At 40.1% G+C, this 16,093-nt stretch overlaps 1 protein-coding gene across 2 annotated transcripts in view; it reads right to left on the bottom strand.

The window, feature by feature from the left end:
• Nucleotides 1-309: 309 nt before the first annotated feature.
• The window catches only part of LYAR (Ly1 antibody reactive), a 458,582-nt gene continuing 442,798 nt past the window's right edge, over nt 310-16,093 (bottom strand). For both annotated transcript variants that reach the window (XM_044062603.1, XM_044062604.1), the window contains exon 9: nt 310-862. In XM_044062603.1, coding sequence (XP_043918538.1) covers nt 725-862 — 138 coding nt within the window. In that variant the 3' untranslated portion in view covers nt 310-724. The remainder of the gene's footprint in view (nt 863-16,093) is intronic.

Below are 16,093 nucleotides of genomic sequence, written 5' to 3' on the forward strand. Positions count from 1 at the left end.
TTTCGGTTGATACATGCACAATTTTAATAAAACCAAAGACATTTTGGAGACATATCATAAATACTGTTAAAACAGTATGATCAGTAGACACACATAAAAATAAGACTCATGTCAATCTGCCCAGGAAGAGTCCTTTTTTTCTGTTTAGCAATAAAGGACAACAGATTCTGAGTGATTAACTTTGAGCTTGGCCAGGATTACATAACAAATATGGAAACAGTCACATCGGTTTAAAAATAGTTAATGAATATGATCAGTTTTGCTGAGGTAATGATGCCAGTTTAAAAAAATAAATGTTTGGTTGCAGGATCATTATATCACATAAAATTATTTATTTTATTCCAGGAAACCCTGCTGTACAGCACATCAGGTCATTTTAATACATCTACTAAACTTTTCCAAAAATAATGTCTCAGTAAGGAAAAGCAGAGGAGCTAACAGCCAGTGGCTAAGTTGAGGACATATCAAAGCGCAAACATTATTTTAAAATGATTACATACATTTTAAGCAGCCAATCAAGATGTTCAAAGTATGTACTCTTGTAGAATGGGAAATGACACTGTAAGTGGTCCATGTAAAATCAAACATGCATTCTGTCTCATACTTCTGAGAAGTACAGCAGCATACTGATTACAAACGAGTTCACATACTTTCCAGATTTACTTCTGTTGCTTGATCGCACATTCAGAAATACAGTACCGATTTCCAGTGAGCTATGTGTAGTCTATCTAGCAAGTTTTACTTTATCTTTAAAAACTTTAAATTTAGGGTTGCTTTTGATTTTCTTATTAAAAATGGACAAAACCTCATTTTCAGTCCTCCAGTTGGCATCTCCAGTCACAGTATAATACTGAGCTAAAACCTAAAAAGTGATGAGAAAAAAAAAATAAGAGATGAGAAAACTTAGTAAATGTCACTATCATTTTATATGCACATTTAATTTATATTACACCATTAACTGTGAAATTCAATTACCCACTATACAAAACATGGTAAACTATACAGTTAACTATAGCTGAGATGCATCCTTTGTAAAACAAACAAAAAAAATGCTTAATTACAAATGCCATTGTACAAATGCAGCAAACAATTCAAGATGTTGATTATGAATAATGTACTGATGTCCCATAGTTAAGTTATTCAAGTTTCAGCTTATAAGAACTCCCAAGGAAACAACGGAATCAACCTAATCAGACAATCAGCAATAAGGTGTAGCTGTTACAAAATGTCATATATACTACTGAAAAAAGACAGGGCCACTGAACCACTTAAAACAAAATACACACTTGCTGCTCGGAAATAAGAGGCTTCTGAGTAGCAAGAGTAAATCTGAGGGCAAAAATTCATGCGGTGCCCCAACCACTGCAACTAAGAGTGACAACTCTGCATTTCCTTCCATCATAACAGCCACCTTCAAGCAGTAAGAAAAAGAGTACAAGACAAAGCACTTCAACAGTTAGCCACTTACTGCTGCTGCAGGATGCACTGCTGTATTGCTTTTATGTGCAATTTTCTGTTTCAGCAAGTAATATCACCATTTTTCTGCATGTTAAGCAGCTATGTGGTAAGCACTTGCATCAAACAGTACAGCTTACACTTACCATAAATGTAGATGTTCGAGTGTATTCACTGTTGCAGTCCTTACTTTAGGGTAATCTGCTTGCAGGTTGCCCTCAGTCGGCCTGATTAACAAAGTCTTGGTTCCTGCGTCGGATGCTGTCCCTTCTTCCATGATGTCAGGTCATCAGGGATATAAAACATGCAGCTGACGCCATTACATAAGTTTTTCTTGCCCCAGATGTCAGGTACCCCCCTAATGGGAAGCAATTGAACATAAAAACACAAAGGTATACCTCCAGCAAAAAACGCATATACACCAAAAAGGCTTTTAAACATAGTAAAGGAAAGTAGAGGTATAGCCAAAAAAAGTTAGGGGCAAGAGGGAGGGTAACCAGGACTGCAAAAGTGAATACACTCTAACATCTACATTTATAGTAAGTGTACACAACTGTACTATGTTCTTCGTGTTTCACTGCTGCAGTCATTACATTTGTGTAGATTGCCAAAGCTATGGTTGGGAGGAGGAGTTTATCTAGCATTAGGGCCAGCTATAAGGCCCTGCAAGACTACAGTGGCAAAGCCAGCTCTGGGTTTAGAGAAAACTGGCAAATAATAATGCTTGGTGAAAGTATGTACAGAATTCCAGGTAGCAGCTTCTAGGATTGTCCCTAGTAGGAACACCTCTGAGAAAGGCTGTAGATGCAGCCCTGGTGGAGTGAGGTCTGATCCCCTGGGGGATAGGTTTTCCATGGTGCTTACAGCAGAAATGAATGCAATGGCTTATCCATTTAGAAATGGTTTGTTTTGAAATAGGCTTCCCCACTGCCCCTGCAGCAAATGCTACCAGCAGTTGTTCAGATTTTCTTTGAGGTTTAGTCCTGTCCAAGGAGAATCTAAGTTGTCTGTGCACATCCAAGGAATGCAGCATCTGTTCCCCTTTGTTCTGTGGATTGGGAAAGAAGGTTGGCAAATGAATGGACTGATCAAGAGCCACACTGGATACCACCTTTGGCATGAAGGATGGATTTGTTCTGAGTGACACCCTGTCCGCATGAAAGATGATGGAAGGCTCCACTGCCATAAGGACCTGTAATTCAGATACCCTTCTAGCTGAAGTGATTGCTAAAAGGAAAGCTGTTTTCCACGAAAGAAATTGCAGTAGCAGCTGGCTTGAAAGGAGGTAGAGTGAGTTTCTCCAATGCAAAGTTAAGGTCCCAGGCTGGGGTTGGAGCTCTCCTGGGTGGTCTCAAATTTTTGGCCCCTCTGAGGAACTGCTTGAGCAGTGGATGAGAGAAGAGGGGAGGTTCTGTGTTATAATGAGCTGAAATGGCTGAGGGGTGGATTTTAATGGAGGAAAAAGACAGGCCCTTGTGAAGCATCTCAGTTAAGTATTGTAAAATCTGAGGTAAATTGGGCGCTGCTGTGCTCATCCCTTGAGAATGGTTCCAGGCACAGAATCTTTTCCATTTTTCAGCATAAGATTTTCTAGTACTAGGCCTCCTTGCCTCTAAGATGACATCCATCACAGGTTTGCTGAGGGATAGTAAGGGAGAGTTTAAGTAATTAGCCAGGCCATAAGGTTCAGTGTTGGAAGCTGAGGGTGCAGAATCTGGTTCTCCTGCTGAGACAGCAGGGAAGGAGTCTGAGGCAGGTGCCATGGAGATAACCATGACACACTGCGCAGGAGGGGGTACCAGTGTTGGCGCGGCCAGTCTGGAGCAATCAAAATCATCCTTGGTTTGTCCTGCTTGACATTTAGTAGTACTTTGGAGAGCAGAGGCAGCGGGGGGAAGGCATAGACTGATAGGCTTTTCAAGCTGAAGGGCAGAGCATCCACTTTCTAGGCTTGTTTGTGGGGAGTCCCTGTGCAAAATTTGTCCAAGTGGTAGTTCTGGGTGGAGGCAAACAGGTCTATATCTGGGCTCCCCCATTCGCTTGTCAACATGTTGAAAATCCTTGGTTCCAGTTTCCACTCGTGTGGGTCCATGAGATTTATGCTTAGTCCGTCTGCCAGTATATTTAATTTTCCTGGCAGGAATTGAGCTTGTAGGTGCATTTGGTAGCTCAAGGCTGTGTTCCACAATGCCATGGCTAGTCTGCAGAGGGGGTAAGACTGTGTACCCCAATGCTTTTTTATGTACCACATAACCGTGCTGCTGTCCGTCTTTACCACTAGTTGTCCTGGAAGAATGTAGTCCTTGAAGGCTTTCAGAGTATTCTGTACAGCTAACATTTCTTTTTGATTGATATGCAGGTGCATTTGACCTGAATGCACTTCCCTGCCAACTGAGCCCCCCATGCATAGTCTGATGCATCTGTTGTTAGGGTTTGGGCAGCAGGGGGTGGTGTGAAAGGTAGTTCCTTGTTTTGGTGGCAGGCCTCTGCCCACTAAAGGAACTCTAAGCGTAGGCAAGGTATGATAGGAATCATTGTTTCTAGGCTGTGAGAATGTTGACTCCATAGGCTTTTTAGATACCACTGTAGTTTCCTCATATGCGGTCTTGCATATGGAATTAGAAGAATGCAGGAGGCCATGAACCCCAAGGCTTGCAGTATTTGTCTTGCAGATAGCAGGGTTTTTATGGCCACTTGTTTGAAGTAGGTTGTCAAATTAATTTGCTTTTCTGGCATGATGTAAGCCATCTGAGAAGTTGTATTCAAGCTTTCTCCCAGGAATGTAATTTGTTGACAGGGTACCAGTTGTGATTTCTTTTCGTTTATGGTGTACCCCAGACAAGTTAGAACCCTTTTTACAAAGGCCAGATGATCAAAAGTATGTCCTGGCTTTCTGCATGAATTAGACAATCGCCCAGGTATGGGTATATCTGAATACTTCTTTGCCTGCAAAATGCAATAACTGGAGCTAGGCTAGGCACTTTGTGAATACCCTGGGCGCAGTAGATAAGCCAAAGGGCAGTGCAGAGAACTGATAGTGCGTAGCCTGCTTTGAAGCGTACGTATCTTCTGCAAGATTCCCTGATTGGGATGTGCAGGTATGCTTCTTTTAAATCTGGAGTTGCCAACCAGGCGTCTTTGTCTAGCTTAGGAAGTAATTGATGAAGAGTCAGAATCTTGAATTTTGGAATCTCCAGAAAGGTGTTTACAATAGACAGGTCCAGGATAGGATGCCATGATTTGTCTTTTCTGGGTACCAAGAAAAGTCTTGAGTAGAAACCTTGTCTCTTTTCCTCTTCTGGTACCAGTTGAATAGCCCCTATGCTTAAGAGAGAAAATACTTGTTTTTGAGCCTCTGCCCACTGATTTGGGGGTAGGTCCGGCCACACACTTGGCACTGGCAACGTGTGGAAGTGAAATCTGTATCCCTGGGACACTATATTTAAAACCCATTTGTCCTGGGTAATGAGATCCCAGTTCTTTGCATGAAGAGCAATCTTTCCCTCCAAAGGGGCAGTCAGAAGATAAGTGCTTCGAAATTTTAAAAGGAAGTCATTGAGACAGTTTACCATGGGGAGAGTCTTGTTATTCCCAGACTTGGAAGTGGAGGCCCCCCACTGCTTAGTTCTGTGAGACCCCTGGGACTGAAACCTGGGTTTTTTGCTGTGTCTGGGCTTGGCTTGAGAAAACCTGGAAGGGGCTGGAAAGTGCCAGCGCCTACTAAATCTAGGAAGCTGAACTTGTAAAAAATCTTTAACAGTTTGCCTAGACTTAGCTTTATCTTCCATCTTTAAGAACTTCTTCAGCCTTGTTGCCAAACAGGCGGTCCTGATTTAAAGGAGCATCCAACAATTTAGCTTTAACATGATCAGGCAAAGATTGCTCCTTAAGCCAAGCATGCCTTCTAAGCACAGACCCAGTGACAGCAGCCCTGCAACAGGCCTCTAAAGAATCAAAACCACATTGCAAAGTATGTTTTCCAACTTGTTCAGCAGAATGCATTAAATCCTGTAAGTCTTTATTTTCCACACAGTCAGGAATCAACATCACATTCTGTTTAAACCAGTTCAATAACACGTTGCTGATATTTTAACATATGAAATTGGCAGTTTAAAGCTCTAATGGCCAAGGTTGCTGAAGTGTAAACCTTTTTACTCCATCTATCCAGCGCTCTGGAGTCTCTATCAGAAGGGGTAGGATTTTTAGCAGTAGAAGCCTTAATGCCCTTGGGCCCCCTGTGAAATGGTCTCTGGATCTGCAATAGGATTTTTGAAAAGGAACTTGTGGGACTCCGGGACCCTGTAGTATCTGTCAGGTTTACTGGGAGCAGGAGGCAGGGAATCAGGGGCCAAACTGGATTCCGAGAAAGCATCATCAACAATGTCTAGTACAGGAGGAATAGCCAAAGGCCTATGCTGAGGTAGGAGAAGGAAATCCCTAAGCCTCTTTTTTGAATCAGAAAATTCCTGGCTTTCCCAGTGAAAATGCTCCCTTAGAGTATGTGAGGTTTCCCCACAAGAAAAATGCTCAGGAAGGGAAGCAGTGGGAACAGAGTCCTCTGCATCAGAATCCTCATAAGTAGGTAAGGACAAATACAGGTCATCAGAAGAGTCGGAAAAAACAGAATCCTGATCAGAAGATTCATAATCAAGCTCAGCCCTAGGCCTCTTAGAAGACGGGGGGTGGGGGGGGGTTGGCTACCCCTGATTAGAGTTATTAGATCTTCAGACATTTTTATCATTTGTTTTTTTATGCATGGAGGCCTGAGCATGTGGCCTGGGCGTCGGATTTTTAGACATGGATCGAGATTTAGGCCTTAGTAATGAAGGAGGCGTCAATTTAACATGCAAGTCCGTAGGCCTGAATACACCCTCAGAAGCCGGTGCCTACACAGCTGCTCCAGACCCATCCAAGGTACAGACATCCGCAGGATCGAGATTTAGGCCTTAGTAATGAAGGAGGCGTTGATTTAATATGCAAGTCCGTAGGCCTGAATACACCCTCAGAAGCCGGTGCCTGCACAGCTGCTCCAGACCCATCCAAGGTAGAGACATTGCGGGTTCCATAGTTGAACTATCTCGCGGCATACCGGACTCCGAATGGGTCTCAGTAGAGGCCTGCGAATCAGAAGTAGTGGGTATCAGGGGCTGCGTAAGAGCCTCACTGAGTACCGACGAACTGGCGACTGGCTTAGGAGAAGCGTCATCAGCAATTTTGGACCTCGGCGGCCTGTCTCTGTCTTTATCTTTGCATTTTTTCAGAATCCCGGTAGTCGGATGGCTAACTGATGACATTTCTGGATAATTAAACCGAGAACCGAAATATTTAGAGGCAAAAATATACAGATGACGGATAGTGCGCTGATTAAATAAAGCGCAAAACTGACAGCAAGGTACAGGCCTCGGCAAGGAATACAGTACGAATGAAAATCTTTATGAGGTATTTGCTTTCCACAAGTAATGCAATTATTAACTTTTACTGACATCGGTAAGGAACAAGAAAAAGTTTCTCCAAAGGGGTACTTAGCTTTTAGTTGAAGACTTCGGTTCTGAAACTCGAAAACGAAAATTTCAGGAGTCGGCCGACCGGCACTTGCAAACTGCTTTTGCTTTGGGCTCCACACAGCAAGAAAGACTGATGTAATGGCGTTGGCTGCATGTTTTATACCCCTGATGACCTGACGTCATGGAAGAAGGGACATCAACCGACACAGAACTCAAGACTTTGTTAATCAGGCTGACTGAGGGCAACCTGCAAGTAGATTACCCTAAAGTAATGACTGCAACAGTGAAACACGAAGAACATCTGCATTTATGGTAAGTGTAAGCTCTAATGATTTTAACAATGGTCATGTCTTCTTTTGGCCGCGAGTAGGCCAGACCGTTGAACCAAAAGCTAATTATAGGTCTCAAAGGGACATAGGTGAGAAAGCAACTGTCATGAGACCTTCGGCCCCTCTTTCCAGTAATGCTTTGACTAATGAACCAACATCTGATGGGAAAGCCAGTAGAAATGGCTCGGTTGTCACTTCTAATGAGATTGAAATTATTACACCTGCTAGAACTGAAAGCTCAAAAGCCACCTTGGAGTGTATTGCTGATAAATTAGTGACTAATGACAGTGGTGAGGGTTTAATCCCTCGTGGACAAAATTTGTTTCCAAATGTGGTTGCTAACAATGTTTTAGATGAGGGGAGAGTTGTTCATCCTAAAAACAAAGTTGGGCCAAATATTCCTTCTGTATCTTGTTCCTCAGTTGGCATCCCCACTGGGGACCTCCCTTTTCCACTGCCTGTTCGTCCGGAGAGGTTCAGGGGAAGGAGCAAGTCCATGAGCAGGGGGCGCCAAAAGAGAAAATTGTCAGGGGAATATCATCAGACTCAGACATTAAAGAAACTATGGGGGAAGATGTCGAATCACTGATTGTGAATATCTCTTCTTATGAACTGGATTATTATGAATCAAATGTGTTATGTAAAGGCTTAACCTTTATTCCTTCTAGTAATAGTAAATTGACTGATACTGTGTTAGATCTGAGAGTGTTCTGTAGGAATGTTAAGTTACTTGTATGGTAATAACCAGTCAGCAGTGATTAATAATGGTGAAGTACCAGATTTACCGAGTTTTAAGAAGCTCAGTACACAGATTCCTTCTAATCATCCATTAATTGAGGCTTATATGAAGTTAACTGAGGATGATATTTTTCAATACTATGATAATTGTGCTGGTACACTTAGAGATGGAATGAGATTTAACCAACCCTTGAAGAAAGAAGGGCCTTGAAACTTCTTAAGGAGAACTCAAACATCATTATAAGGCCAGCAGATACGGGTGGTTCCATCGTAGTGATGGATAATACTCAACATAATACATTATAGAGGATATGTTGGGCTAGAGTAGTTTTTACTATAAGATTCGTGTTGAAGATGTACACAGAATCATTAAGTCCATTAAGGAATCCATATCAGAGACTTTTCAGGCAGGTTAAGTATCTAGGGAGACGTTTAATTTCTTAATGGTGTCTGACCCACTATTACCAGTAATACAAGGACTCCCTAAAATCCATAAGAATCCTATGGCTCCACCCATGCGCCCTATTGTCTCGGCCGCTGGTTGGATCACTGAACCACTATCTATCTTTATAGAGAAGCACCCCAGACAGATTATTAATTTGAATAGGGTTGTGCTTCAAGATTCTAAACAATTTTTGTTGGATCTTTATGAGTGTACACATAGCTTAGATGATGTTGAAAATATAACTTTTGTGACGATGGACATACAATCACTTTTTACTATGATACCCAATGCCCTGGGGACAAGGTATGTACAGGCATATTTGCAGTCTCACAGCAACTATGATGTGACATTAGTTGAGTTGATTTGTTTCTTCTTGGAGATTGTATTAGAAAACAATATTTTTTACTTTTCATGATTGCATCTTTATTCAGAAACATGGCGTGGCTATGGGCACGTCTTGTGCCAATAGCTACGCCAATATGTTCCTGGGACATTGGGAAAACACAGTCTTATTTAAAATGAGAGAGTTTGACATGCAGATCGTATTTTACTGACAATTTGTCGATGATTTGTTTTTTCTCTGGAGAGGGACAAAACCTGAATTGGATAGTTTTTTTGTACAAATGAATGAACTATGTGAATGTTTGAAATTCACTATGTCTGCCTCCAGGACTCGAATTGATTATTTGGAGCTATTCGTAGAGAAACTCCAGGGATCCATGGATCAATACAGGAGTGTTTCGTAAGACTTGTTTTAGGAATACGTTGTTAAGCCGAAGTAGTATGCATCCAAATTATGTTTTTAATAATCTAATTCGTGGACAAGGTATTAGAGCTTCCAGACTGAACCCTACTGAGGAGGGTTTTCAGTCTGACATTAAACAGCTTGAAGAGAGATTATTACAGAGGGGATATAGTCAGGCTGAGATCTCTAGAGGCTGGTCTGACTTGAAACATCTTAGAGAAGGGACAGCAGCACCCTATTATGGTCCGAGAGTAGAAGGTGTAATAAGTAATTGTTCGAACTTACAAAGGCGAGTCAAAATATCCCTGTTTTTTACTAGAGACCATAGAGCATTAAGGGATATTTTTAGAGTGAATTGGTCCATCTTACAAGTAGATCCAGAGATTAGTGGGATTGTTGGTGACAATCCATCTTTCTTTTATAGGAATACGAGGAATTTGAAAAGGTTATTATGTAGTAACAAGGATATCTTTAGTGGCCCAGTAGAGGCTGGGGTTGCACAGCCATGTGGGAACTGCAATTTTTGTGGTCTCATCAATGTGTCTGTTTTTTTTGACCACCCTGTTTTGAGGAGAAGGTTTAGTTTTAAGGTGAATGCCAATTGTAGGACCACGAATGTGGTCTACTTGGCAGAGTGTGTGTCTTGCATGTCCTTCTACGTGGGTAAGATGAATAGGTCGTTGAGAGAACGCATGAGGGAACATGTCTATAGTATACGCAAGGATGTTGAGAATAACGCCTTGTCGTAGCATGTAATGAGCTCTGGAGCAGGACATTACTTTATGTTTAGAGTCATAGATATTATTAAGCCCACTGTTAGAGCGGGTGATATCCGCAACCACACTGAATATAAGGAGAACAATTGGATGATCATTTTGAGAGCAGACAGGGGCAGGGGTCTTAATGAACGTGCTACAATAAAGCCTCTGCTTAGGAAAAGAAGGGTTCCGAAGTGAATAAACTAGATATATATGTTTTATTAGCAGTCCTGTAGTAGGGTAATGTTTTTATTATTCTTCACATATAGAGATTTTTTCATTATATATTATGATATGTGATTTTATTCTGTTGTTTTTTTAGAATGACTGTATTGTGTCTTTAAGGATGCTTCTTGATGATGTGTTCTCAGTTAATTGTAGTTGTTTCTTGATTGGAGAGTTTGAACTGTACTGTTTGTATATATATAATTGTTTTATTAGGTGTTTTAAAGGTCTGAAGAAAGCGCTTACCTCTTATTTTGGATACAATAAACATCCTTATTTGAATTTCAACATTATTCTTGCAGTATATGTCATCTTGGTCGTTCCTTTGCTCGAGTTTTATTGTTTTGAATTTTTTATTGTTATTAGTGAGTGACGGAACATTCATCCAGTGGATTATCATTCGTCTCCTGAATATATATATATATATATATATATATATATATATATATATATATATATATATATATATAATTTGTGTGTGTGTGTGATTGTGGGCATTTAAGGTTAGGGGATAGATTTAGTGTGTGTGTGTGTGTGTGTCTGAGTTGTCTTGTGTAATGGTAGTGTTATGGGAACAGCTTTTTTATGCTAAGATGCACTTTAGGGTTAGGGGCAGGGAAAGGTTAGGGTTCGGGTTAGAGTTAGTGTGTATTACTAAGTGGAACCCCCTGCTCCACCTTAGTAATGTGTGCTAACCCTCACACTATCACTATTCAGACAAATTTGAGCTGAACATGGTAGGGTTATGAGTAGTGCAACAGAACAGGAAATTTATTACTTTTTTGATGTACTTCATGTCAAAGTCTGTTGTGTGTGATAAAATCTATATTCAACATGTTGTGGTACATGTCAAGTTGTGTATGTTGACCAAATGAAATGTCGACCACTCATTTTATAATTGTGTGTGTGTGTGTGTGTGTGTGTGTGTGTGTGTGTGTGTGTGTGTGTGTGTGTGTGTGTGATAGACTGGAAAAAAATCAGACAGTAACATATACATTCCCTATAAAGAATGAAAAAAGTCAGTACTGAACCCTTAATATTGCAGTTGTGAGGTGGAACCTTTACACAATCTGCTCCCATGCTTCCCCTTTATCTAAATAAAGAGGAGGGGACTAGTTTGGACCAGAAATGTAGGATAGCCATTGATAAGACATGGCGACATGGTTAAGTTGCCATCACACTAAAGGCACATTATCAACAGGTGCTGGGCTATGTCACAATGAACAAATACCTAGAAATTATCACTCATCTGCAAGTTTCAGTTACTGAAAAAGCCAGCATTCTTTTAATGTAAGATGTCATGTTTTACTGTGTATGATACTTGGCATCATTTTCATTTGATTTCTAGGCATAGCATGCCCTGGAGTGTGTCAATCTACAAACAACTAAGGAATTACTGGAGAGAGATTAATATACCAAATAACTAGATGTACTGTATATTAATGTTGCAGTTAATAGCTTTAGTCTGAATAATGTCCTATGCAGCCTTAATGTTAATAAATTTACTTTCATATTATAGAGGGGTGCCCATTAGGAACTACTTGATTCTCTGGCACAATATGAATGACTGGTGCTCATTTGCCATTAACAACATCACCCCTTTCAATATTTTAAGCATCAGTAATTGAAATATTATACAAGTATATTAACGTACTATGGGGGGAAAAAAAATTACAAATTTTCTTTAAATTGGTAATCAATTAACACTCTAAACTGACATGTAAGACGGCTAGGGTTAACGTCATGAAACTGATTTTTGTTTACCTTTATTTTACAGACAATGCATATGAAGAAGTTAAAGTAAATCTGAAATTCAGAAATAATAATACTGTACTGGTGTTAAGCAACATTAGCTTATGATTATCAGTAAACACATTGCTATAATTATTTATTTAATTTTAGTTTCTTTAATTACTTATTCATACTTAGTATTATCCCTTTGTTGTCAAGAGATGGGAGAGTTGTCGTTCAGAAAAACAAAACTGACTTTAAATTGGAGGAGGAATGATGATCTTCAGGTTTGAAGTTGAAGTTATGAAGAAGATTATTTGCCTCCATACTACACTGCACTGTATACAGTTTAGAGAACAGTGAATTCTTACAGCTGACTGGAGTGTGTGTGCATGTGTGTGTGTGTAACGGGGGGTGTCATTTATGTTTCACATGAAAAATTCTTTACATCACAAGAACAATAAAATCGTCAGAACCACATCAGACTGCATAGGACTGTTACTAAATGACAATATTACCACAAACATTGACTGTTTACAATCTATGCCAAAAAGGTCTTACGGTTTCAGACATTTTATTGAAAAGCTAGTTAATCTGTTGTGTTACAGGAGGCATGTCTCACATATTTAATTCATGTTAAAAATTTTATGAAAAAGTTATATGGGTAATGTTCTCTGCACAGCACTCAGCCTTTCCAAGAGGGTGGTTGAAGTATTAATTCCAAATTAGACAGCTCTGTGAAGTTAAAAATGCTGCTCTTGGTTCTTGTCTTTATGCATGGAAGGTATCTAGGCAGAAAGCTAGTCTGCATGTTCTCCTGGTGTCTGTGCGAGTTTTCACTGAGATTTCCTGTAACCTCCCACATCCCAAAGCTAGATTTAGGCACCTGTGAACCCTGCATTCTCTGGACACCCCCCCAACCACAGCAAATTTTCTTATCTTGATATTTTGCAACATGACTGTAAAACCAACAAAATCTGGTACAGCAATCTTGCATATTTAATAAACCAGGTGGGTAATAATTCTTATTTATATCTCCTTTAAAATTCAAAGATATCTCTGGTTATAGTAACAGTGTTTTATCAAGCAACAGCTTTCACAATTCCATTAAATATTTTACCACCAATACATTGCCCGTGGCTTAGTTAAATCCTGCTGGTGGACATTCTCGCCACTAAAACTAACATATCTAGCTCTAAGTACGTGCAATAACCATGTCTGCAAGGGCCCCCCTTCATCATCCCTGACTGTGTTGGGGCCCCACAAAAGCTGTTCCTGGTTGGGGAAAATGAGGAGAAAAAAATGTACTTACTTCCTGATTATGCTCCAACCCGAACAGGGCTGTGGTATGACCCTGTAAGGATAAAGCTGATAACGGCCGCTTCTCTCAACTGCACCCATTCTAAAACAAGCCCTGCTCAGATGTGTAGGACCCAGTTAGGATAAAGCTGATAATGGCCTCTTCTCTCAACTGTACCCATTCTAAAACCAGCCCTGCTCAGACATGTGCACATAAAGCTTCTGTAGGTTACATGTGTGTGTGCGTGTGCGTGTGTGTGTGTGTGCGTGCGTGCGTGCGTGTTTATTACTTCTTTAATTTTCATCACAGTCAGAGGTGTGCACATGAGGTCATTACAGTTTCTGGGCTCAGGACAGTGTGGCCAACTTTTATTTTGCTTTTCCTACAGACCTCAGAGGTGCACAAGGAAGGTTACTATAGCTTGTGTAGGGGTAGTGTACTGTCCAGAAGCAGCAAAGTAAAATACAGCACTGTAATTATTTTTTTTTTCATTTTCCTCACAATCACACTTCAAATACTTATACAGGTGGCTGCTGCTTTTTGGCATTACAGGTGAGGAGGCATGCTATGTATATGTATGTATGTCAGAAATCACCTGAAATACATGACTGCGGCAGTTTGAACCTATACTTTCATCCAAGTCTAATACCAGAAGGATGCATAGCCTGACATTTTTTTTTTGGGGGGGGGTTAGGGAGGCAGGCAATTCCCAGACAAGACTTGCGTATCCAGACAACTGGCTTGTTGGTTTACTGTGAGATACTATTTTGTCATCTTTGAACATTACACCTTGGACACATCTCATGTCGTTGGGCATGTCTTATGCCTTCCTAGAATGAAAAAAATATAAGACTGAAACTGAAATTCTTTTCTTATTCATGCTTTTTTTGTTTAGATCAACATTGGATTAAAAGTCTGGGAAAATGCTCTAAAATGCACCCCAGAACATCTATAACCCTATGGCTTCTTGGGCCTTGACTTATTTGAGTTATTTCCTAAATGGTCATTGCTGTGCTGTCTTGGTCAGGGAAAGTGTGTTAAAAGGATGCAAGGAAAACTAAAGCTGGAAAGCAACACAGTTTCTTTCCTCAATCATAATTTCTGTTGAAGCCATCACTGGATGAAAAGGTTGTGTAAAAAGAAAAAAAAAAGAAAATAAAATGCACTTCAGAGCATACAGGAAGTTATGGCTTCTTGAAAAAGTTGAAGAGTAAAGCACAATGAAAGACAAGGTTGAAGACAAAAATTATGTGCGTGATGTGGTGAGCTCAAAACATGGAAAAACGGGAAGACTAGAGTGTGTGTGCATTTGTGGGTGGGTGGCTGAAATAGTAGGCCTAGTGTGCCACTTCACCCAAGTCCAGACCTGTACATAGAGCTGCTGCAACATATCATTGTTGCAACTAAATGCCAGCAGCTATAAATGTCCTTTTGTGAGACGGGCCAACACACTGTGGTACAAACGGCTGTGGTAATGTAAAAGTATTGTTACTACAGGTTAGTCTGTGCATACTACACCTAAAACTTTACAGCACAAACTAAGAGGTTGCTTAGGAGGGGTGGCAGTGACAAGATAAGTAACTTGGAAATGCCCAGGGGGCTCCCAACTTGACATCTACTGGGGGCCTCCAAAATGCTAACACACTGAGTGTGTGTTAAGTGAACAAGTACAGTATAGCAGATGTCTCAGGTACAGAATCAAGCAGAAGTCACCTTGCTCAAGTTTCATAATGCCACTGGGTGTGTACTTTGCAGAGCTAAAATCTGCTTCCTTTTCATCCTTTCAAAAGTGCAAGGTACTTTTCATTTTTCAAACAAAAGTATAAATGTTCCTTGGTCACACCAATTTAGGTTCATCATAATTCTTTCATTTAGCTGGAAATCATAAATATTCCAAAGCAAACTATATAAATGAATATAAGAGAAGAAGCTTTTAAGCTAGTGATTAGTATTTGACACACTCATTTGCATTTCATTTAGACAAATAAAGCAGTCATACATGATCTTTAACTATGCATTTACGAGTGAAAGTTTGTTGCAACAATGGTCTTCATTAAGGCTAGTACAAAGTGTGCGCAGTTATAGAAAATGGCAATGTTTGAAATGGGTACTGGGAAGAACATGAAAATGTATATATCTATTAAAACAGGCTTTAACAAACTGCTGTTCAGAAATGAATACATACATACATGGACGGCAGGAAAGGGGTAGAGAAAAACGAAAAAAATAAAAATAACCTCATAAATAAAATGTCTGCAGTGCAACAATAGTGTTATTGTGGCATGGTCTTTATTTACAAACACGTGTTTGTCCTTGTGTAGAATAAGTGGGTATATAAAGAATTAACTACACCCACAGCAGTAATACTGCTTAAATTACCACAACACAATGTGCAAGTATTTATTTTTAATAAACTTTCACTGATTAAGAAAACAGAATGCAAACAGCAACTAAATGGAACATATGCAAACAATATGTAGTGGAAAATCTCCACAAAAAATGAGGTCTTAGCACCAAAATAGTTCATTAATGAGTATGACTCAATGATACAAGTGGGGTCAGATTAACTTCCTTTTACCTTACATGTCTGCGTATCCAGGAAAAAAAAAAGTCTAATGTTAAGGGTGATCTAAGATGCAACTACTTTTAGCAAAAGTCTGTCTTAAAAAGAACAGTTATGCAAGTTGCACTTACCCATAACAGTAGATGTTAAAATTCTTTACTGCTGCAGTAACCTATGGGTTTCATCCTGCCAAGGACACAGCACATGTCCAGCTTCCCAAAGTTCTAATCCCCTCCCACACAGTCACTCTGGCAGACAACCTAAAATAGCCAACAGATACACTTTGCTAGAAGTATATGA

This window comes from Protopterus annectens, chromosome 2.part1 (genome assembly GCF_019279795.1).
Source record: "Protopterus annectens isolate FY-2018-M chromosome 2.part1, PAN1.0, whole genome shotgun sequence".
NCBI classification, from domain to species: domain Eukaryota; kingdom Metazoa; phylum Chordata; order Ceratodontiformes; family Protopteridae; genus Protopterus; species Protopterus annectens.